Source organism: Homalodisca vitripennis, chromosome 6 (assembly GCF_021130785.1).
Source record: "Homalodisca vitripennis isolate AUS2020 chromosome 6, UT_GWSS_2.1, whole genome shotgun sequence".
Classification (NCBI taxonomy): Eukaryota; Metazoa; Arthropoda; class Insecta; order Hemiptera; family Cicadellidae; genus Homalodisca; species Homalodisca vitripennis.
The window spans coordinates 60,852,724-60,878,618 of record NC_060212.1 but is presented as its reverse complement, the minus strand read 5'-3'; the positions used below and the strand labels follow the sequence as shown (position 1 = coordinate 60,878,618).

General features: G+C 31.5%; 1 protein-coding gene across 1 annotated transcript; it reads left to right on the top strand.

Annotated features, from left to right (window-relative positions):
• The first annotated feature begins 2,699 nt into the window (after positions 1–2,699).
• Positions 2,700–20,710, top strand: LOC124364365 (peroxisome biogenesis factor 1-like). The gene is made up of 9 exons (XM_046819768.1): positions 2,700–2,892; positions 5,950–6,084; positions 6,645–6,709; positions 9,185–9,244; positions 11,535–11,721; positions 13,511–13,673; positions 13,994–14,037; positions 20,142–20,230; positions 20,561–20,710. The coding sequence occupies exons 1-9, from the start codon at positions 2,800–2,802 to the stop codon at positions 20,640–20,642; spliced, it is 918 nt and encodes a 305-aa protein (XP_046675724.1). The 5' UTR covers positions 2,700–2,799; the 3' UTR covers positions 20,643–20,710.
• Positions 20,711–25,895: the final 5,185 nt, after the last annotated feature.

The window sequence follows — 25,895 nt, the reverse complement described above, 5'->3', positions numbered from 1 at the left end:
CCATGTCGGTATAAACATGTAAGCCACTTACAGGATGAGCTGGATCTTTCAAAATTTACTGACTCACAAAGAGTTTTTACTATCTGTGTAGTTTTTAGAAGATTTGAGTTTGGTATAAGTTTCCCGCTTTCCAAAATAAGGGATAAAATCATATATGTAGCCGTTTGAACAATCAGATAACACAAATACTTTCATTCCAAATTTGGTTGGTTTTTGAGGATTTTAAACCTGAAAGCTTACTGTACCTTTGAACGAGATGGTGCTCTCGTCCACAGCGACTGCACTACTCGGAGTGTAAAATAATTTACACATCTTGCTCATATGATCAATTAGAGGTTGTATGAGGAAGCCTATTGGTTTGACACCACCTCGATCGTGATTAAAATGAATTTGCCAAAAAATGTTGAGAAATTCGTTTTTGGAAAAGATATCACTAAAAAACTTCATACGCGATTCCCCATTTAGTACTAAAGTATTCTTCAATGGAGGTCATTGGAATCAGGCCCCATATTTATGATTACGCCTAGGAAAGCTTTCAAATCACATGCTGTTATGTCATTCCATCTTTTCAGTCTTGAGTTAGGTGAAATATTTGTGCTGATTTTTTTGTTTGCATTTAGATTAGTTTTCAAATACAATTATAATCAATTATTTCGTCGTTGAAAAATAAATCAAAATATTCAATTGGTTTTGAATCGGAATCAAAAGAAATAGGCAAGTTAGCTCCATGATTTACACTGTAAATTGGTATTGAATGGCTAGGACCTGTATCATAGTTAGTTACCTCAGTCCATGGAAGATTTCTTGTAGGCCTATTTGAGGTTGATGCTTGAGTGTCATCTTCAGAGTCAGATTCACTTTCACTCAAATTATGCAAAATAATGTCCTGTTGCTCAACATCCTCGATTTCGTCAACTACACTTGAAAACGTGAAAGTTCATAACCCCAAGAACGAAATCGTCAAAGTCTGGATCGTCTGCGTTAGCCATAATTATGGCAATAATATATTCACAAGTTACGTCAAAATAATAAATAATAGTTATTACTATAGTAATAGTTTTAATAGTTCACAAGCACTAAAACGTAATATAAACTAATATAACTGTAAAAACGTAAACTGTCAGTGAGCAGGGAACACTAAAGATAGAACTTCACGGAATGGCGGCGCTTCACAGAATGGCGGCGAGTGTACTCGCTTTGGGCGTTTCGAGAAGTACCGGAAACAAACATGAATATAAAGAAACAGCTGTTACCGATCGATACTCCTCAAACATTCAGTTGGCACGTTGGCTATTTGCACTAGCCAGCAAAAGTGACTTTCTCTGCCATCTAGCGGCCAAATTCTACAACTATTAAACTATCTAATGTTGTAAAAATGTAAGTTCGCGATATAACTCGCTATGGGCGCTGGACGGACTTTTATTCCATGCGAATTAACTCCACTTATGGCGTGCAAAGGGTTAAGAGTTCACAAACTGACTGATTGGACTAGGTCTCATGAATGTGTCAGTAGAGGAATTAGAAGACAAAGTAGATACACAGTTTAGAAAAACTCTCAAAAGAACTCAGTGGAATGCTGATATCAGACTTTGAGGTCTCAAGTCTTGTGAGGCAGCGAACTAATAGGGAGTTAGAGAAAATGAGAAAAATGTGGACCAGCTACTACCTTAAAATAAGGAGATCAAAAAGGAGGACCTTATGGAGCTTCTGTGAAAACGTTAGAGATCAGATCTCCAAAAAGTATTCTCAAAAAATTATTTCATTACTGAAAATCACTGGTTACAATGACAACAGTCCTAGTACCATGACTTTTAATGAACATATTTGTAGAGAAATGGTGGGAAGGGTTGATTCAATAAGAATTTTAAGTTCACTTTCAGTTCACCTTCCTCTTAGTGCAGTGTTTGGAGTCTAACGCTGTAATAGATTTGACTCCTGAAATCTGGAATCAACATCCATCTGAAGAGATTCAAAACAGTCGGCGACGAAGAAGCTCAAAACGAACTCTCCACATCGTTTCGACATCAGAGACACCTGGACTACAAACAAATCTAATCAAGATGAAGTGTTCTCTTTGCCTCATCAGGTACACAATCGAGTGCATTACCAGTGTTTCTGAGATGATCTGAAATCATGGTGGAGCAACCGAGTTTCCTTCACATAACGTAGAGAAATTTTGGATCCGACTGTTTTGGATCTCTTTTGATAGATGTTAATTCCAGATTCCAGGAATCCAATCTGTCACAGCGTTAGAATCCAATCACTGAACTAAGAGGAAGGTCAACTGGAGCTGAACTTAACATTCTTAACATATTTGTGTTGACTTAGATCGCAGTGCGCTTAAGGTGTCTGAAAACCAACTTAGTCCGACCCCTACACCTTTCTAATTATGAGTAATTGAATTTCATGTTTCTGGACAAGCTCGGAGAGGAAATCATTAATTATGTCTTTAATCCAGTAGAAATTTCCGTGGAGGATTTTTCTGCTTATAGGTACATAAAACCTGCCAGAAAACCAGTTTTCAAAGCAAGAGCAGGAATGTTTAGGAAGTAAAATAATATAAAATATGAGCCATTTGTGGCCATAATTTTGACCCTGTACATTATGTACAGATACATTTTTGTTTGAAAATTGTGAAGTATTTCATACAGTAATTTCATGGTATGAAGTGAACGCATGTCTTCATTCTCATGTGCTATCAAGGGATGATTGTTAGCACAGGCAGAGCTGCAGGTGAACGAGAGCGACCTAGCTGCAGCCTACGAGGGGTTTGTTCCTGGAGATCTGCTGAATATTTCTATGGTCCGCCTCTCACCTCACTCCTTCACCAGTGTTGGAGGACTGCAGTCCGCCAAGCAACTGCTCACTGAGGTTCTCATCTGGCCCACCAAGGTGTGTAATGTATCGCAATGGTTATAGATGGATTGTAGTTTTATGACAATCCGAAATGTATATAAAGAGAAAGGATGTTTTGTGTTTTTGTTTTGCTAACTAATGTTAATTGATCTTTATGAGAGTGATCAAGTGGCAACAAAAATGATCAGGTAAATTAATAAATGTAAATTTATGTTAGATTTACCACTTTATCAGTGCTTTTTCAACTTCCCTTTTACTTTCTCCTTCTTACATAAAGATGAAAAAGTAAATCAAATTATGTTTATATGGATTTTTATGTAAGTTTTTTATTACAAACAAACTACAGCTAGGTCTTCAGAAGTGAAATATGACTCAACACATTGTCAAATAAAAAAAAATTTTAAAGTAGATTGTTGTAGTGCAGAGCATTTAAAAAAAGTTAAGTTAAAAAACCTCTCTTTATTATATGGTTTTTATAAAGTTTAAACTAGCTTAAGCTGAAAAAGGCAAGCACATTAGACTCTTATGTCCTTGTCTTACATTTTTTAACAAGAGAAAGTATTTTTTGTTGTTAAACCCCTCATCACTAACGCTTAACCCTTCCCATGCCATAGACGGATATATTAGAATGGTAGACTTTGACCAAAACGCCAAATACAGTTATATTCGATATTATAGATTATGTTTCTTGGAGAGTTCTTTAGTCCACAAAAGATTTTCGAAATGCCTGGTGCACGCTCTCTGCTTATCGCGGTTGCCAAGGAAGTATTTATAAACAACCTTCACTCAGCGGCAGGGGGAGGAAGCGTCCTTTGTCTAACTCCGACCACCTACTCGTCAATTCTGCCTCTACCACAGAGCCATAACCAAACATATCCGTGGCGTGTATTATACTGATTTCATAGACATCACGAGTGCGCGCTCGCATGCACATCTATTCTACTTATTCTATTGTTATTATTCTTCATTGTGTGGTAGTGTTATGATTAGTTTGAAATATTTGTCTTGTTTTATAGTAGTAATTAAACTTTTCAGTTTAATTACATTTTACAATGAAATTATAATTTATTTGAAAATAAACTGTTTTGTAAATAAGTAGTACTTTTTTATTTTTGTCAATAAATATGCTAATTTTAAGTCAAATTCCCTGTTTTATGCTTTTTTTGCTTTTACCTTTTATAATTTAGCTATAGTAAAAATTAGCTTTGAACTTAACCCTGCAACTGGCTTTAAGCGATTATCAACGCATTAACTACAGTTTTCAAAATGGCACTAAGCTATTTTCGACGCATTAACTATGTCGTAATATGATCTCTCACAGCAAGTCTATTTTTTACTTTGTTTGAAGTAAAACATACGTAAATCTAAAGATAAAAGATTCAAAGTTTCATATTATACCATAAAACGCTCTATAGTTAAGTTAAATCTTTCATTATAAAATTCTAAACTTGGATGTTTCACATTGCCGATTGCCATTTGTTTGCGTAATTTCGGAACACGCTAAAATTACCGTATGTTTGTAAAAATTCCCTATCGTGAGTTTACGTTCTACACGATCGTAAGTGTCGTCATTGAATTCAGTGTATTCTTGGCTTTCAGAAACATCTTTTCAATAGCCAGTAGGAAAATTAATGTTTATAAAATAAGCGTTTGAAAAGCTCGTGTTTTGTAAAATCCCAAAATGCCTAATGCGTCGAAAATAGCTTCATTAAATTTTGTTATTTTTGTTACTTTATCGTTGTCTGGAAATAGTGAAAATCATATCAAAACAAAGAAGAAGAATTGCTCTAAGCAAACAGTATAATAGACAACGAAGACTATGAACTAGTATTTTATTTTTGTTCTGTTGCGCAATCACCGACGCAGCCAGTAGAGAAGAACAACGCATCGCATGGTTGCCATGTTGATTTCTTTGTTGTTATTACGCCATTGCCGGTATTAGTGTATTGCTTGCTATTTATTAGGATATTTTAGACTTTTCGTTATTTAGTGTGTATAAATAAAAGTTTGTTTATTGTTTTTTTTTTTAATAGTGAAGTGAAAAATGTAGGGGTTTATGTTAAGTTTTTAGGGAATAGGTTTGGATTTTTGTGAAACTGAAAGTAAGCCTATGTTAACGTAGGTTCAGTGTTTTATAATTTTTTAGACAATTTAATTTTAATTAAAATTAAATTTTGATTTAAATTTATGCAAAGGTATTTATTATAAAAGTAAAAAAATTTTCTATGACCATTGCTTGTTTTATTTTTTTAACAAAAAAAATATAAATTAAAAAATACATTGTTGTACATTTTTGTAAACTTCAATAAACGTACTATCTTTATAAATAATATTTGGATGAAAAGAAAATTGTTAGCTAAAAAGGTTAGGGCATTTATTTCACAATTTTGACTTTTTTTAAAAATTTAAAAAAAGTTTGTTGCCATATAAAAATATCTTATACAATGTAAACTTATATAAATGTCATATTTTTCTCTTCTAAATATATTTATCTCTTAGAAAAAAATATTTGTTCATCCAATAGATTCCAAAATGTCAAAATGGTATACATAATAGTGCTATACAAACTTTTTTCAGATTTTGTAGTTTTTATAGATATATTGTTCAAAAGTACCAATAAACTTCTTTTACCTAAATATGTTTTTTGTAATTTGTAATTGAGGTATATAAGCAAACTTTTGTATATTTTAGAATTATTCTAAAAACTTTCATATCACCTGAGAGGGTGCTATACATTTTGAGAAAAATTTATTCTTTACTAATATTTTTTACGTTAATCTGTAAAAAAATAAAAATACATTAAATGATTCAACCTTTAAATATTTTTTTGGGAAACTGCATTTATTTCTAAAGACATTGATGTTTATAAAATGTTTTTTATCTTAAAAAATATATGAGCAGTGATTAAAATACAAAACCCTTAAAAAATCACCAAAAAGTGCCTGCCATTTTGGGAAAAATGATGGCCAGTTCTAGGGTTAAAGAAACAAAATTTTATTTACTTACCTTGGCATTGTAGAAAAGTTAATGGATTTATTAGTGGCGTGCAAAGGGTTAAGTTGATTATAATATTTCAAAGTTTCTATGTGACAGTACCCAGAGGTGTTCAGCCAGTGTCCTCTACGGCTGGAGAGGGGAGTGTTGTTGTACGGAGCTCCGGGCACAGGGAAGACTTTGCTGGCCAATGCTATTGCAGGGGAGAGTGGACTGAACTTCATAACTGTCAAGGTAATTTAATTTTTAACAGTTAGGTTGAACATTATTGTAATTGATTTTTTCTCTGAAGTGGCATATTTAAATTAATGATGTGTTATAACACATAATTAATTAATATCTCAGAGACCAGATACCTTTGTAAACTTTTGCTGAGCAATCTCCTCACTGGGGGAGTTTGGCAATAAATTTCCTGTTGCCTTCAATCACAACCAAGTGTTTTATCATTAGTCTCTCCTCTGTGCTGCCATTCTATGGCTACTTGTGGATCTGCAAATGGATATATCTATGACAGTATTGTTCTCATTCATTAAATGTTCTTATGTCTAAAGATAATTTTTAGGATTAATATATGAAACGTTTTGATAGATTACATGAACCAAATTGATCAAATCAATTTTAGAATTTTCTCTAATATTTGTTATGCATAACATTAAATAACCTACATTTAACCGTTATGAACACTAAAAGTAAGAGGGAATTTAGGAAAATACTGGGATTATTTAAATTAGCCTTTTACTGTTGAATCATGTTGTGGATCACAATTTCAATATACATTAAACTCCCTGTTTCAGGGCCCGGAGTTGCTGTCTAAGTACATCGGAGCCAGTGAAGAGGCTGTGAGGAATGTTTTCCAAAAGTGAGTTTATAAAGTTGTAATTTATGGAACCAATAAAAAAAAAATTGTATGGATTATTTTACTAAATGTTAGGCTATGGCGCATGTTAGGCAATTACTGTTTTCATGCAAGTGTGCTATGTGAAAACACATACAAATTATGAGCTGTAATGAACTGGGCTGTTTGCAGTGTTTTTTCTGGTATATAACTATAGTAGCAGGTGCATTTTCAGAAATCAAACGTAAGAGAGATGTAGGTCTGTTGGTGCTGCTTGTTTTCACCCCCATTCTCTTGCCACACAAGCAGAAAAAACTTACAGTGTTTATCAGAGTCAAAAGGTTGCTGCTCATACTGTGTACTGTGTTGTTATTTATTGTAACTGGGTAATTCTTAAAGGTTATTGTGTAGAAGCAAACATTTCCGATTTGTTAATCTTTATGAGTCTATTCTTTTCTAATCAAGTTGACTCACCGGGTTCAATTATTTCTAAGTAAATTTACAAATATTTAAATATTTCTTATATACATGTCACTATAAGCAAAAACTTTGTAATAAACTCGTTTATTTCAAGATAGAAACTCTTATCGTTGTTCCTAGATATTGACAGAGATTGACTTTGGATTGCAATGACCAAGCTAGCGATGTCAGGCTGAGTGTAGACCCCAAAAGGTTGATCTGTCCTCTATAATTTAATGGATCTAATTCCTTTGTAATCAACAGTAACAGGAAACAAATCAACAATGCACTAACATTTTAACAACCAGCTGTGTTGGTGGCCATCTTAATTTTATCTTCATAAGAACAATGTTATAGTCTAAGAGCTAGTGGTCGGCTACCTGTATGTATTTGACGAGACCTGGGTTTTTGTACAGTGAGGCCCCTCTACCCCCTGTACATGAGATAGGGAGTCACTAAGCTCCAGGTGGCCGACTTGGCGGGCGCTCAGGTAAGACAGGTATCAATTTTTGGGCAATTTCGTAAGTATTTGATGACGTCTGCCGTTTTGTAATTTGAAAATATATTATTATTATTACCGGAAAATAACAATGCAGACCATTATCGCGCGGATTTCATTATCAGATACTATATCAAAATGTAAAAGGATTTTGAGGTTAAGAAAATTCCACATATTAAAATATAAAGAAATTATTTTACCGGACGAAACTTATGATTCAGCATATCATAGTAGTTGTTATAAGACATTTACTGCATTAAAAAGGCAGTATTTGACGACAGATGTTGAAAAAAAGGTTCTATCACAGTCTAAAAAGTCTTTGTCTGCAATTGAACAGCCATCTACATCAGCTGATAGTTCAATAATTGAGGATACACGTGTACATGATTCCCTTGAAAACAATGCAAACATTCTTGAGACAAAAGAAGCAGAAAAAGAAATCGACGCTGAATTGTGGAATTTTCTTAACCTCAAAATCCTTTTACATTTTGATATAGTATCTGATAATGAAATCCGTGCGATAATGGTCTGCCATTGTTATTTTCCGATAATAATAATAATATATTTTCAAATTACAAAACGGCAGACGTCATCAAATACTTACGAAATTGCCCAAAAAATTGATACCTGTCTTACCTGAGCGCCCGCCAAGTCGGCCACCTGGAGCTTAGTGACTCCCCATCTCATGTACAGGGGGTACAGGGGCCTCACTGTACAAAAAACCCAGGTCTCGTCAAATACATACAGGTAGCCGGACCACTAGCTCTTAGACTATTAGACCTCAAACACTGATACCCATAATTTTGGCCAGTTAGGTTCACTGCCTAATTTTTATGATATACTTAATACCCAAATGCTTTATACATTTAATTTAATATTTTTAAACGTTATTCAGAAAAAGGCCACAAACATTTTTTAATTCATCATTTAAGTACTCAAAAGGTATACACTTTACAATAAAAACTGAATAGCATTTGTGTACGTATCAATCACAACCTTAAAATGTGCAAATACCTTCCATAATTATTGTACAACAAAAACTAAGAGCTTAAAAATTCCATGAATTATATAGCATTGTTCTTATCGGAAAAATTCAACGTCATTTCACTACAATCAGCCAGATCTTAATATACATTAAAAGAATGTATTTTCACTGCAACATACCCTCATTAGAAATGCCATCTTACAACCTTATGGCCGGGCCTACCACGTGATTTCAAGTTGCTTTTATTGCATGAAAATACATACTTGTGTAGTCTCAGATGGCTAGTTCTTTAATTGTAATAAAACCACAATTTATTATTATTATTTGACAATTTTTTTATGGTTAGCAATCTGTTTGGTACCAAGTTTGATCATTGGTTTGTTTTGATGCGTTCAATGGACAGACACAGTGATATTTGACACCATTCAGCATACATGGACAGTGTAAACTTAACTAAAAACTAATTTTGGTGGTGCATTAATGCCCACAAAGGATTAAAGTGCCATGGTAAACACTCTTACCTTGTTATTTAAAAGGGTATATTTACCTGTTTCAGAGCCCAGAGTGCGCAGCCATGCATTTTGTTCTTTGATGAGTTTGACAGTCTGGCACCAAGGTGAGATTTAGTCTAATTGAAGTTTTAGTTTCAGTAGAACTATTGTGTAGGTTACTGAGGAGGATGATTGGCAGAGTGAGTGGTGCTCTCTTAGTGTTAAAGGTTTTTAACAACCATAAACATGAGGGGGAACCCGTTTCCTACCAGCTTTTACTGGTAGAGGCAGGATCATAAAAACTCTACCCTTCTTTAAGATGGTATTCCTGACCATTACACCTCCTCATGGCTACCATGAGATCTCCCACCTTTATCCACCCTGAGGAATTCTGTCACACCAGAAGCTGTGCAAGGGACTGAGATTTAAATACAGTATCTTCAGCTTCTCATCCTAAAGAACAAAACTCATTTACTATGAGGAAGATCATTAGTAGGAAAAGTGTAAGTAGAAATATTTATGTCAAATCTTCGCTTAGGGATATTCAACATCAAAAGTTGTTTAATTTCAAAAACTTCAGTAGAAATGTTTTACTAGTTTTATTAAGGGATAACCATAATGGCGGAGGCATTTGCTTAATTTTAATCAAAGTAGGAGGTCAAGAGGAATTACAATTAGGTTTATTTTATAGAGAAGTTTGTTAGATTTAATTGCATTAGTTTTATGTAAGCCAAGGACGTAGCCAGCAATGTGATCCACGCGGTCTGGACCCCTCAAATTTAAAATTTGTTAAATTACTTTTTAGTAAACGATTATTATTACTTAAATAATTCAGTACTACTGACATGTACTGCTGAAAGATCGTTCTCAACAAAGAAATGGGTCAAGAACTTTTTAAGGAACAAAATGGGGCCTTACTCTCTGTTTACTATGGGAAAATATCAGTTGTTTGGACATCCCCCCAAAATTTGTTTCTGGCTACGTTATTCCTGATGTAAGCAGATGGACAGACAGGAAATGGACTTGATGCGCCATAGCGATCTGAGGTAGATCAAGGCCAGAACATCTAATTCGGATGTATGCATTGTTCAAACACACTTGCCATTTGTACCTTTTCTTCTGTTTCCTGGTTGTATTCCCTACCCATCTCCCTCCTTTACCATAATTCCTCTCTTATTAAGTTCATGTTGAGATTATCACATATAGCATTGAGAGCATCTTAGAAGTTGAAATCCCTATCTTCTTTAATTAGATATCTTCTTCCAAATGAAGTAAATATTTTCCTTTAAATAGTGAATTTCTGTTCTCCAACCTATCTGTACTTAGTTTTAGATTTAGAATAATTTAAAAACTTTTGATAAATTCAAAGAATTTAATAAAATTAAAACTTCTTAAGAAGCTAAAAGATTTGTTTTTAATTTAAGATAGATAAGATATTAAAGCCGATTATTAAGTATTAATTTTCAAATAAAAAATCCTTTTTATATATTTTTGTATAACATTTTTGAAAAAGTAACAATATATAGCTTGATATTGAAGAAATTGTTCTTTAATTCTTGGACAAATAGGAAACCCCTGCTAATTCTAATTTAGTTTAAATTTTGACAACCAACAATTTGGTACAATTCATATATATATATGATATATGTATATGAATTGTATATATTGTATAAATGGCAATAGCCTTATTTAATTTCAATAACATTGAATCAAAAAAAGTACTTGCTCCGCCGGGAGTCGAACCCGGATCTCTCACTTGCCGGGTGAATGTGCTACCATTACACCACAGAGCACTTACTTTTTTCCGATTCAGTTATTTTGTATTTGGCCGTATCTGTCACATATGCGTTTAAATAGCAAACTAACGTATGATCGGAAAACCAAATACCTGTCAAACGACTTTTATATACATTAAATTGTATAAATGGCAATAGCCTTATCTAATTTCAATAAACATTGAATATATATATATATATATTGTGTGTGTGTGTGCGTGCGTGCATGTGTGTTAAAACATTTGAAATATTGTATTCAAAACTAGAAAAAATTCAATCCATCAAAATGTGATTTAAGGTCAATAGCATAGATGTATAAATAATGAAGAAGCATTAAAATAAATGCATAATATAAATTATAGTCAAAATAAAATCCAGTAAATGTATGTTTGATTCATCCTATCAAGGAAGTCTGGTTCTAATTCCTTTTTGCTCTAGTAGTTTTTATGTAAGATTTTTATATTAAAAAATAATTTGGTAAAACATGATTACACTATAAGTTCAACAAGAACATAGTTAAAAATGTTGGATGGAGGTAAAACTGATACCAAATTAACATGTAGCATAAATATAACATTTTGTTAAATTCTTTTTTAATTCGTAGACAAAATGTATCTTGAGAAAATGTTTGGCCTCATAGGAGAGGACATGACAGTACGGGGGTGACTGACCGTGTGGTGAATCAGCTGCTGACACAGATGGATGGTGTGGAGATGCTCGAAGGTGTGTGGGTTCTAGCAGCGGCCAGTAGACCCGATCTGTTAGATCCTGCCTTGTTGAGGCCTGGCCGTATCGGCACCCTTCTGCACTGTCCTCTGCCTAGCCAGGTGAAAAGAACATTTGTTAAGCTCGGATAGGTATTAAATCCCTTAATGGATTTTGCTGAGTTAATTTGTTGCTGACTTATGACAAAAGACCACTGATGAGTTGATTTATCACGCAATAAAGACCCGTTTTATTTTATTTGTAAGGGGTGGCAATTCGACTAGTAAGGAAATACAAAGTAGTATTACGTAGTAGTGTTTTGCCGTTAAGCATGTTGATTGGCTTACATTGTACTGTTATGCAATATTGCAGACAACTGATACTCCCTTGTTTTCTTAGAAGCAGATCCTTGCATTAAGGTTTTTCCGTACAGAGCAAATTACAATAAAAATAATGTATATAATGTGTGAAAAAGTTTTGCACCTCGATTTCCATTCATGTAAAATACCTATATCATAGTCAACAAAAATTGTCTTTTAACTTCTGACACTTTCGACTTTCAACTGTCAAGCACTATTCACAAAATTAAATACTGTCAAAACGGCTTTGAGGGAGAAGCCATACCGACTCACTGCAGCATAATAAAATAATTTGAAAACATGTTAAATTCCACTATAAATTTACTAGGTAGGCCAAAATATATGTTTCACCAGGAATTTTAAAGTACATTTAATGTTCTTTAACTTTTTGTTGAAAACATTTTTCTACTGGAGGTGTAGTTTTCGAGTAATAGGCAACAAACTGACAAAAATCAAGATTTTTTAACATTTATGAAGTTTTCATAACATATATACCATAAATAAATAAATATATATATATATATGTGTATGTGTGTGTGTGTGTGTGTGTGTGTTTTTTTTTTTTTTAATGACATTTATAAGGAAATTTAGGTAGAACACTCATATACTATACCCTTACACATCCCCAAACAATATCCTTAAATGTTATTACTATGTTATTGTCCCCAGATAACCCCCAACATTTTTACCTAAATGTTTAACTAAAAGAAAATCATCTTATTCCACTATTATGACAATTATTAACCATCCAGTGAACATCATAAAGACTAGTTAGTAATTATTACTAAAACTTAAACCTGATTATTAAATGGTAGATCTTGAAACCTAAAAGTATTATATCAATGTGTTTTGAAATTTTCAACATTTTTTATTAGGTTATGGCCTATTGAAACTACTGTAAATGGAAGTGTTATGAAAACAGTCATTCTTATTTTGTATATTTTAGAACGATCACTAGTAAAACAGTATACTGAAAACAGATTTAACTTTTAACTGCCACTTGTCATTTTGTTTAATATTCATAAATCCCAGATTTTTTTAAATTGCCCTCGTTGTCACTTCTAAGAGAATGTTTCTTAAATTTCTATCATATCAATTATGACACCTAGTCTACAAAATTGTCCCTGTCTTGAAAATGTACGTTTGTTTTGTTGTTTCCAAATTGTTTCATTTTATTAGTTAAACTAAACTAACCTTTGAATTCTTCACACAGTTAATCAGTTGACAACATAAATATTTTTTAAGTTAAATTAAAACTAAAATACCCAACCTAACTGAATCTAAGCTGATATTTTGAAACCATAAAAAAATCTCTGTTTCTAATTTAAATAATTAGTTATTAGTTTGTGGTTTATTAAAAAAACTATATTGATTTTAACAATCTATTCCCCTACCTTTTAGTTTCATATATATGAAGTTAAATTTTGTTCCTGAATACATAAAACTTTACATACTTATAAAATGTATACATATTCTAATTAATTTCCATGGAAAATCCCCCTGTTGTCTCTGTTGGTTGAAGAAAGTATAATGATTTTCTTTCATATTTCAGGAGGATAGATTGGCGATACTGACCAGCCTTAGTGGAAAATTACGAATGTCAGAGGACGTTGATCTAGCCAAGGTGGCAGGCTTGACTGAAGGCTTCACTGGTGCAGATCTACAAGCTCTGTTGTTTACCGCTCAAATGTCTGCCTATGACGCTTTATATCAAGGTACATACATTTATGTTGTGTATACGTTAAGTGTGTTATATATTTTTTCTGTTTTTAAAAGAAACATTTTGGATATATAATTTCTTAAAACAAAAATCCTTACAGTTGTAAATACATTAGACGTAATTTGATGGATTTTGATTGAATATGAAGGTACATTTCAGTCATTTTGTTCAGAATTGAAAATTGTTCACTGTGTTCCTCAATATTATGTAGTTTTAAAATAGGCATTTCTGAAGAAAGTGTGGAATTGTATTGTGTTTTAATTACTAAGAACCGTTTTCTTAAATGTAACTATTTACCTTTTTTCTTAATTACAGATTCAGATAATGATGTACAAGTCATCAAGTTTCCAGTTCAAAATGTAAGTTCTATTTTTTTAATATAGTAAGAAAAAACCATCCTTCCGGCTCAGACGGAAGAAGTAGGTAGTTTGTTTTTTGACAACTGATATATTAATATTTGATTTCTTATGGGATTAGTTGCATGTATTCAATACCATGTATTCAAAAACCATTTGAGATAAAAAAAATGTGTGTATTACAGAGAATCTAGTAAATGTTGAAGATGGAGCTTGTATTGGTTACTTGTTAACTTATTTACATTTAAACACATAAACCAATATTTAAAACTTTTATTTATTGTCATATTGTAATGAAACAGTGTACCAAGCTGGCCAATGAACTTAGCCAAGATATTTATAATATCTATTTTTTTTAATAATTTTAAACTTGAAATATTAATAATATATGTTTATTTTTATGTATTAAAAATTAAAGTTTTAAAATATTGGTTTATGTGTTTAAATGTAAATAAGTTAATCTAGGAAATGTTATAAGCATTTCGTATTTTTCACACTGCAATCAATTTTATGTTTTTTTTCAATGTTTTTTAAATAATGGGATTGTGATTTTTTTTAAGTTGTAATGGGTACTATTTTGAAACGAAATGGCATAGCAAACTGACCAAGGAACTTATCAAAGATATTTATGAGATATATTTATGTGCCAATTTTAAACTTGTTTCATCATTTCGTTACCCAGTTCTTAGTGATAGAAAAGTCCTTATGTACTTTTACATAATAAATAACATAAGATATATGATACATTACATAACACTACATATTACATGTAACAGGTATCTTGTCATTCAAGATACAAAAAATGGTTTATTACAAAATTTTTAGAAAATGTTATAAGCACTCCAGAAGTCTTTTCTCTATGTATGTAAATAAGGAGTTGTTTTTTTTAAGCTGAATGGCTGCCATATTGAAATGAAACAGTGTACCAAGCTGGCCAATGAGCTTAGTCAAGATATTTATAATATCTATTTTTTACTAATTTTGAACTTGAAATATTAATAATATATGTAAAATTAAAACATAACCGAAACAAACTTTAGCTTTTATGTTCAGTTTTTAGTTGCTACCAGATTATTAGTTTGCTCTATGGTTTTAGATCAATATTGTAACACAATGAACTCTTTAAATAGAGGGAAATTGGGTGACAAAAGAAAACTCAACGAATTAAGAGTCAAGCTTGTGTTTATTTGATGAATAGCATAATTTATTTAAGATATATTTTAAACTATTAATGCAGCTTAAAAAAAAACCACTGGTATGATTATAAACCATAAACTCACTAGAGTCTCATCAGTAAAACCCAATAAACCAAATCTATGTGTTAACTGAATCCGATTCTAAATAAAAAGTTTTGTATGTTTTATTGACATAAATAAGTGACGGCCACATGATGAAATACAGCACAAAGCAAAGCTCAATGTATTACCAGTGTACTATCTATGAATCTGCAGGTACAATGGGTTCTTGAAACATATTCTTTTTCACTATAAAAAGGATGATTGTTTTTAATTATTCTGTATCAACGAAATTATCTCAGTCCCATCAAATTCTGTTAAACTAGACCGTAGTGTATTTCGTTTCATTCACGCTTGTATAACCCGTATAGTGCTGGCGTCACTGCCAGACAGTTAGAAACACCTAGGTAGTGACATAATGTCTGAAAGCATGGCATTCAAGCAGTTAATATAGAAGTTTTTATCTATTTCACATAAAAAGTTATGGAAAATAAATTTGAGCCATACTAATAAATACTGTATATGAAAATTAAAAGGGTACTTTTGGTTGATATTACCAGTGTAGTAATCTTAGTCAGTGCATAAAATAATGAACAAGTCGTTACGAAACAGAAGAGTTTGAAAGATAATCAGATATTGATGGGGGTGGAACAAACGGGGGTGGCAATGACGAAGTAATAACAACTGAACCCCCTCCATTCCCCTTCTCCCACTTCCCCGTGGTTCAATTAGGTTCAGTTTTAATCACAGTGCAGTAATGAGGTATCTATTAGGGGGGTAATGACACTTGCACGCCACCTTGTTGAGGGGTTGTGGGAGAGGGTGGGCGTGCTAATTACTCATAACACGTAACACCGCAAACAATCACACAATCCCCTCCACCCCCCCCCCCTCACCGACACCACCACACCAGATTATGATTCCACTTTACAGCCCAAACCAGTGAGGAAATTAAAACGACTTAGTTTCGTGTTGTGAGCGAATCCAGTCTTTCTTATCTGTACGGTCTTATTCACTTTGCGTGTTTTCATGTACATTTACCACATCATGTGCAAAGTTTTATTGCTTTGAAAACAATATAATAGGATGATAACAGTTGGTTGCAGTATAAAAAGTTTATTCAAACATACCAGTTTTAAAACGTTAAAATATTGTTCTTTAAAATAATAAAAAGTGTAACAACGGTGATTAATTCAAATTTTTATAAATAAATTTCTCAAAACATAAAAATGGTATCTAATAAGCATTATAATATGTTATTGTCATATGTATGGTAGAACAATGTGACAACTCTTTTTTTTATTTTATTGCATAAAATATTTCATACTACTCTATAAGGTGTTTTTTCATAAAATAAAAACAAAATTTACAAAGAATTGTATGTAAAAGAGTCTTAGTATGTATAATATTTGAAATGTGTTAGATATAAAATCTTAGTGACTTTGAGAAACGAGAGTATGGGAGAGAAGTGTCTAAATCAAATGAACTGCAGTTTTTATGCTAATTTAAAATGTCCAAATTACCATAATTTCTAAACTTTCTGGATAAGATATTGCACAATTATTGTGTAATAATATTTTTTCATAAATACCAATTGAACATCCAGACTATTACTATTAACAACATTTATAGGATGGACAAATTTCTTTAAATAATTAATAAGGTTTGAATATGAAATAAAAGACTTGTTTGAATTTGAAACAACATTACTAGAGCTGCGATTTTAAATTGAGGTTTGTTGGATGAAGAATTATACGGATTTAAGCCATTTAAATATTAATCACAAAATGTATTAAGTTTTCTAATTGTTTGATTTTATGAAAATTTGATAAATTAATAATAGAAATTTGAGAATTGTAGTTTACCATATTCTTACTTGATTGATATAAGTGTGTTACACAAGTGCCAAATTGAAGACAGCATATTTATTTATAGCTGCATATTAAACTGTTGGTTCTGTTCAAATAATAGTAACTGACAATTATTGTAATTAAAATTATAATAAAAATTATATATTTATTAGTATATATTTAAAAAAAATAACTTACTGTAAACAACTAAAATTAAATAAAGTGAGTTGATTGTGAATTTAAAAATTCACAAAATAATCTAGAAATTTGAATTTTAAGTTGAACGATTTATGTAAAAAAAGGATGTGATGCACTTCTGTAATCCAGAGAATAAGCAGATTTAGGGCAGGAGATGTATGCTAAGGGTGGTGGGGTAAGGGTAATGTGGAATTATCTAAAAGAAGGGAAGAGTTTGAAAAGCGTAGTAGAATAAAAAGTATGGAAAAATAAAATATGATGGAAAGAAGTAACAAGCCAAGCAACAATAAAAACTGTATTTGGGACAGGTTACATATTTTAAATTTAATTAATTTGTTATTGGAACATGTTTTGATAGTGATGAAAATATTTATGAATTACAAGGAAAAAAGAAAAGTTTGTTAAAAATACGAAAACAAGTAATTTATTTGGAGCAGTCAGAATGAAAACACAACAGGGCTACGAGTAAACAGAATGAAATGTGAAAGAGGAGTCCATCAGAGATTTCCTCTCCCTTCAGTTAAATAAAAAGAGCGGTAAACAAATCAGTTTTTACTCCGCTATAATTTGGTTTTGAGATTTGACAAATGAACGACTCTGTGCCCTGGAGACTGTATAGACGACCGAGCAACAAGCGACACGGGACACCGAACATTTCAATCTTTCTGTCGACCGCGGTGACAAGATATTCTGCGCTACGGCTTATTTACATAAAGCAAGTCAGTCGCTAAATTAAAACTTGTGGAAAGTGTAAATTGTGTTCTGCGGCGGCACGGAAAATTGTTGCTTGTTGTATAACGTTTTTAGTGGCACAGTGCAAACAAGGCAAATGAGAAACCAAATTGAGTTTCCAATTATTTATCTTGGCTGGCTCTTTGGATGGAATTAACAAAACGGAGACTCGGTACAAGTGTCCCTGGGGTAAATGTTTATGTAAGTGATATTGCCACTGTTCCACACTCGTTATTGGGAGTGGATCGGTTTGATTGAAATATTCCTTGGTAGGTAGTCCGCTTTGTCCCTATTAATTGCAGCCTCACAAGGATCACATCAAAGACTTTAATAAAGGATTTCAAATGATTCCTTAGTAAAACTTACATAAGCAAATGAACAATTACTTTCTGATTGTTCTTTTTACTGTTCCAATTACATTTGTTTCAGCAACCCATAAGCAGAAAATTAATTGAGTGTTTCAGTTTGCTCTGAACACAATTATTAATTCCTTTATTAGTTACTCAGCAAATTCTATTATAAATTAAATACATGTTATTAAGTATTGAAAGACATGTTGATTGAAAGAGAGACTCAATAAAGAGAATTTAGTTTTCAGAAATTAATGAGGTGCCTTTTGTTTTAATCATATACTACAAAGTTCAAATAACAACTGAGCACTTTGGTAATTAATGACCTATAAATTATTATTACATAAAAGTTCAAATTAACTACTGGTACTACTACTGTTCAGGAATGAATAAATTTGGTAAATGTCGTTTTATTGGAGAAAAACTTAAAAATTTACTATTTATATTTTTGAACAGTTTTGAAATTTTGTATAGGATGATTGTAGATACATTCATATATATATTTTTTTAACCATTTTGAGATTTAGTAAAGAGCGATCATATATATAATATATATATATATACACATGTATCGACGATCACTCTATATAAAATTTCAAAAATATAAATAGTAAATTTTAAACTGTTTTGCTAATTGCATTTTTACCTATAAAGACTCCACCTTCTCATATATGCAATAAAAATAATGGAGCATTTGTTTACCTCAATGCACTTAAAGAATTTTAAAAAGTAAATATTGAAAATGAGTTAATTAAAAAAAGAAAGTGATTAACGTTTTGAGTCTGTCAGTGTATGTAAGGTTTATAAAATGTAAATTAGTTCAAAATTTTGTGGTTTAGAACTTACCTCGGCCAAATTATTCTCATTACAAATTCTAGTTTTCTAACAGCTATCTGTTGATACTAAATTTATGTTAAACCAGTAAAAATTACAATAGAAGGTAGTAATGTTATTAATTATAATCATATTCACTTGTATACTGTGAACCACGTTAATGACAGGGTTAACAACAGATAAGCTGTGTGTGTGTGTTTATTGGTGTGTGTGTTGGTGTTGGAGGGAGGGTTTGTATTAATGGGAGACGACAGGACTTTGTGATACGAGGCAGGAACTGAAGACAGATACCTGAGAATTAATACTGGATAATCTTCTCCTAACCTGGTCTTGAGCCATTAGTATTACAGTCTGCAACGTTACTACTTAATATTTGTTTTCATAATACTAGCTCGATTTTGTTTTTAATTATTAGAGATGAATAATTAAAGTGCTTAGGAAACAAGAAAACAAAATTAATGTAGTTCAGTGATGCATAAAATGGTAATGCAACGAACAAATTTGATCTCCAATTTCCCTGTGTTAGCAAATGATGATTTTGCCATTTTTGGCACCGTTAATAAGGATGGTAAGTTTCCTCAGGAATACCTGATCAGTTTTGTTGTTGTATTACTGAAGCTGTAAACTACTAGAACTTAATTTCATACTTCCGGAGTGTGCAGTAAACACTTTATGTGCTTGTCAAAGAAAAAAAAAGAATAAAAAAATGTGTTTGGAACCAAACTCTGTGATTGGTTTGCCTACATATGAAACTAGAAAATTAATTAAATAAAGTGAGAGCTAAAATGTATAAGCTACAAGTGGGGCTTTCATACAATCTTTCGTACCTATTTTTGATTAATGAGTTCCATCGAAGACTGTCAACTAAAGAGACAACTTATGTCAGAGACCTATGTGGATGTGTGCAGGTGGTGGTAGGTCAGGTGGATCTGTTGGCAGCATTGGAGGATACCAAACCCTCCCTCAAGCCTGAGGACAGACTTCGGTTCAACCAAATGTGAGTACCGTATTACTGTAGTCAATGTGTTACAATTACAATTTGTGTAATTTCCTAAACAATCATAATTGTTAATGCTAAAGATAGATTTTGGACTCATTGTGATGCAATCTGCAGATAGGCACCAAATAATTCTGTTGCTGCAAGTCCAAGATTGCACTGTCCAAGATTTTTAAATATAAATTTTAACCCTTCATGGGGTATTGTAAGTAAAGTTTTAGAGAAATACTTTATTCAGATGATTCATATTACAAGATAACTGATTTTGCAATGAAGAATCCCTTTAGCGTGATGTTTCTCACCCCTGATACAATCCTGTACATGTTGCAGTTACGAGAGGTTTGAGAAGAACAGAGAAAGCAGAAGGGGGGGGCCTTCAGAAGTGTCCACTCAGAGGGTTACATTAGCTTAGATTGCGGGACGAAAAAAGGTTTAGGGGATGGTTCTTTTTTCATAAATATAGTTGTTGTTACAGAAATATATTGTGTTTTATTTTGTGTATCATTGTATCTTGTATGAGTGTTATAAAAGTAAATATAATTGGGTACAATTGTATGAAATTACTATTTTAGTAATACAATAAAGTAAAGTTAAAAAGCTCAAGTTTGCTTGTGTTATGAGCTGGACAATAGCGAACAAGAAAAGTCAATAGTCACGATTTATTAGGGATAATCTTGCATTTATAATACTTGAACTTCAATATAAGTAAAAGACTGAATATTAATTCTGCCACCCTTCAACTCCTTCCCTTCCTTTTGCCAATAAATATGCCAGCCGAAGACTTGAGCCAAAATTTTTATTACATAGTCAGTATTGATTACATAAAAAAATTCCTAAATATGACTCAAATTTTCACCCTTTGCCTTCCTTTGTATTTTGCTGTTATAGAGGGTCCTGGAAGGTAAGTGAAATTTCATTTGGATCCCTATAGTTGTAGTCGTATTCGTGTATGAAAAAAAATATTTTTTTTTTTAAAGAATCTTAATTCAAAAGTGTTTTATATAATTTTGAGCGATTAGGATGTACATGTTGAAAATTTAATACAAATTTCTAAGTCCTTTCAATATAACTATTCATTTTACAGCAAAACAAAATTGGATAGAAAAAATTCCAAAAATAAAAATGAGAAAGGTGGTACTTACAGAGGAAAATATTTATAAATTAGACTTTTTTTAGAAATTTAGAAATTTTATGGAAGTCAGGCCACATGTATGGTCTTGTATCATGGTTTCACCTGCCTTTAAATTTGACCTTTTATAACTTTCAATTGAATTTGTTTCAGTGAGATACAGTTTTTTCAATTCTGTTAATTAATAAGGTATCTCTCTGTTGTTATAAATAAAAACCTATAAAAATTATAGCTGTTTTTTTTTTTAAAATAAAAAGACTTTAAAATTAGAACGTAAATAATTATAAATGTACTCACATATTAACCAATTGCTTGCATGCAAAACTTTTTTTAAAAATCACTTTTAAAAACATTACTAAAATCAAGTTTAGTAATGTTTTCATAGGAAACCGAATTATTTTTACTATGGACAGTTATCTTACTTATACTGTACTATATATAGAAGAGAAACTAAGAAGTAGTGAGATAAAATAACTGGTAAATTAAATTAATTTTCTGTTCTCATAAAGATCAGCCTCAATATATTTTGTATAAATATGTAACAAAAATTTATGGAGAACAGAGTGAGCTACAATTAAGATGCTCATATACTGATATAACTATTTTTCCTTTTATTTCTTTCATCATTACAAAAGTGTACTTATTAAGTGTACTTTAGTTTTATGGATTATATAGGGTGACACATAACTCTCTGGACAAAGGTATACCACGTTTTTGCTTAGGTCAAGACAAACATATTTCACCATATGAACTTGGATCTCTGATGCTTACTTTCACATCTGTCTGTCTGTATGTGTTTTTTAGAAAAAATTAATATCTTAAAAATTAACAAGTTCAATTATACCAAATTTGTTTCAAATGGTAATGATAACAAGGCCAATTAATAACAAAATTATCATGAAATTATCTTTAGTGTTTTCAAAGTGGCGGTCATTAAAACTTTGAAACTTTAAATATTTTAAAAACCAGTAGTTATTCTCAAGAATTACATGAATAACAGGTTTTAGAGGATATTAGCACAAATAGAATGACACCTAAATTATTTAAATCGAATAATAAATAACCGATTTAGAGTAAATTTACTGTGACAAGACACTGCCCACATTGAGGTTCTCAGTGAATAGCCAACAATACAAAAACTGAATAAACGGTAGCTCCCAATATGGGCCATGTCACAGTAAATCTGCTCTAAACCAATTATTTATTATTCGATTAAAATAATCTGTGTCTCATTAGATTTGTGATAATATCCTCAAAAAATTGTTATTCTTTTAGTTCTTTAGAAAAAATGCTGGTTTTTAAAATATTCAAAGTTTTTATGGCCGCTGTTTTTAAAATAATTTCATATTTTTTCAGTAACTGGCTTTGATAGCATAAACATTTGAGCCAAATTTATTATAATTTTATTTATTTATTTTTGAGATATTAATTTTTTAATAAAAAACATACAGACAGACAGATGGGAAACTAAGCATCTGAGACCCATGTTCATATGGTGAAATATGTTTGTCTTGACCTGGGCAATAACATGGTATACCTTATACAGAGAGTTGTGGTTGGGTGAATGACATTGTAAAATTAGAGGATAAACAACTCAGAAGAAACAAGCAGCCATTCTTTAATGGTGGCAAAATTAATTAAAACTTTGAAAGAGGCAGTTTTTCACAGGATGTCGTAACATTCAGTCTACATTTTGCCCGAGTAACTCCACCGCATAATTAACAGTTTCCTTTGCAAGTTTGACACTATCAAGGAAGCTTGTATTAAATTCCCGTGTTCCGCGGAGTTTGCAAAACAATTAGCCGCTGAGAAGGTTCCGCCACTCAGAGTTCTTGAGTTAATTGCACATTATTACCGAACAGTCTGTAATGGGGGTTTTTGCTCAAGAAGATTACAAGTCATATTGTGGAATGTATCGCCTAAGTTTGTATATTATCTCCGTATACTCTGCAGTGCCTTTTTGTGCTTCCGAGAAGGAAACTTGTCTTGAGGGAAGTCTCTTGCACTTGAGAGCGAAGAAATTCGTTCTCGCGTGAGGGAGGGAGTGCTGGAAGGAAATTATTGTGAACTTTGTGTTGCGAGGCTTATCGAACCTTTCGTATTATAACCCTCTTCATCTGCAGGAGATACGAGTTAATCAGCTCCTGTTAATACCCCGACTTGTTTATTACCCTCGGAGGGTTCTAAGCACTTGTAATCAATGAGAACAAATTACTCCGCGAATCTTTGCCAGCTCTTATGTGCAGTCATAACATAAATGAAGACATCACTTAATCGTTTGAGAAAGCAATATGAGAAATTTTAATTTACTGTTGAAGTATGCAATTAAGTCTTAACTAATTCTTTGTAGCAATATCCTGTAATTTAAAAATAATAAAATATTTAAATTTTTAAATGTTCTAAATACATTTTACAGGCAATTATCGTTTTTATTATTCAGCGGTTACATATTTGTATACAAAGATTTTACGTTCCCTTATAGATAATTGAAACTTGATTACTTTTTACCAATTAACTTTTATAATGAAAATTGATTATTTTTTAAATTTCATAAAATTTTAAGGATTGCCTTAAGAAATCCAACGCTAACGAATTTAAAGCTTTACTGTGATTTTATGTGAATATCTATGTGAGTAGTGTTTAACTAACATATTCATAAGAAATAAAAAAGATACTTGGTTCAAATGGTTTAACTTTTTGTTTAGTTTGAAATGCCACAAAACGCTCTAGCAAACCATTCAAATAACAAACATAGCTTTTAACTAGCAAACAGTTTGGTATCTTTATTTATGTAATCACGTTACTAAAAGCTTTAAAATGTTTTTTTATGATTTAAATAAAAATAGGAACCACTTTTAAATGCATTATCCCACAAGATAAGATAAAATACATTTTTGATTTGAATGTAACAAAGTAGTGAAAAACAGTACTAAACTTTTAGGAACTTTTTGTGATCTTTGTGATTAGAGAAGGTTGAGGTCATCAAAACCTCTAAATATTTATACACCAAATAAAATGGTTGTTATTATTATAGTCTACAAATTAGGTTGTTTTTCTGTAGACTGCAAACATTTTATAATGGCTGCCACTTCGTAACCTATAAAAATATTTTTAACACTTTTAGGGAAAAAATGGAAATAGAATATTGGATCATTTATGATGAACTTATTGAAAAGGTGATCTAAAAACTCCCCACCAAATTCCTCCTTTAACCTTTCCTTTGACCGTGTTTATTCTGGGATAAAGTAAAGTAAAAGTAAATTCTATAAAATATGTGATAAACAGTTGCACATATATAACTTGACAGTTTTAAAGATGTTTTTTCAATCCTGTTTGTAACCCATGTTGCATATGGAATGATCATGAATGAGCATGGGATTACAGATAACTGAAATATAGTTAGTTAAAAACGATATGAACCTTTAAAAAAATTAGTTTCTGAACTTTAGGATATTGACTGTGTGTGTATAGTTAGTACGAGTGAATCCTCTAATGTATAATGTAAGTTAAAAATTATGACAATCTGATTGTGGAAACCATACGATACAAGAAATAAAAATGCAATAGTCCTTCCTTAACATAATTTAGACTATTTTACTAAATAAAATCCACATACAGGAACCAGATTTTTTAAATTTTAACCCTGAAAATATGAAAAATGTAACTGATAATAAGTTTATAGATTGGTTAAAAGAATATTTAATAAATTTTATTCACTCTATTATTGGTGGTATTGACTCCAGGAATCTGGAATCATGTTCTTCTGAAGAAATAAGAAAAAGTTAGTGATGAAAAAGCTCAAAATAGACTCTTGGATACCAGGAATCATCTGATTCCAGGAGTCAATTTTATGACACAGATTTCAGATGCCGCACTGAGAGGAAGGTGAACTGGAGCTAAACTCAGCATTTACCTTACTTATGAGTCATTAAAAATGTGAATACATCTAAAACAAGTATATTTATTACTTATTCTTGATTTGTTACGTTTAATTTCAGGTAAAAATAAAATTCTATCCAAATCACTCTATAAGGACCTTCAAGTTAAATTTCATAAGTTCTAAATGTTTGTTAAAATTGTAGTAATACTTTCTTTTTTTCATTGAACTAAAAAATAACCTTAATTTCTCTGTTGAAATACAAGCAACATAGAAATTTTATGAAAGTGAAGTGAACATTGTATTGTGGTAGAAATTGGTCATAGTAACAAAATATGGTAGTGTTAATGACACAGGTAATTAATTGAATGCTTTATTCTTCAAGTCCAGCCATTAGAAAACCGTGTGGCTTTACTTCTTCTGAAGGCAATAGTTCAAAGTGAATGGGAAATTAATGTATGTATATATTAATAAATACATTAGCAGAGAAATGTATTTTAATTGTCTGACAGACATATTTGTATTTTCATAACATGTCGAAGATTTGCTGATTGGAACTCTTAACTAAGTAGGAAGAGTGATGTACTTTGGGTAGGGAATTTAGAATAATTTTGTATTTATGGAGTAGACTGATCGAAAATTAAACGTTTTTTTAAATA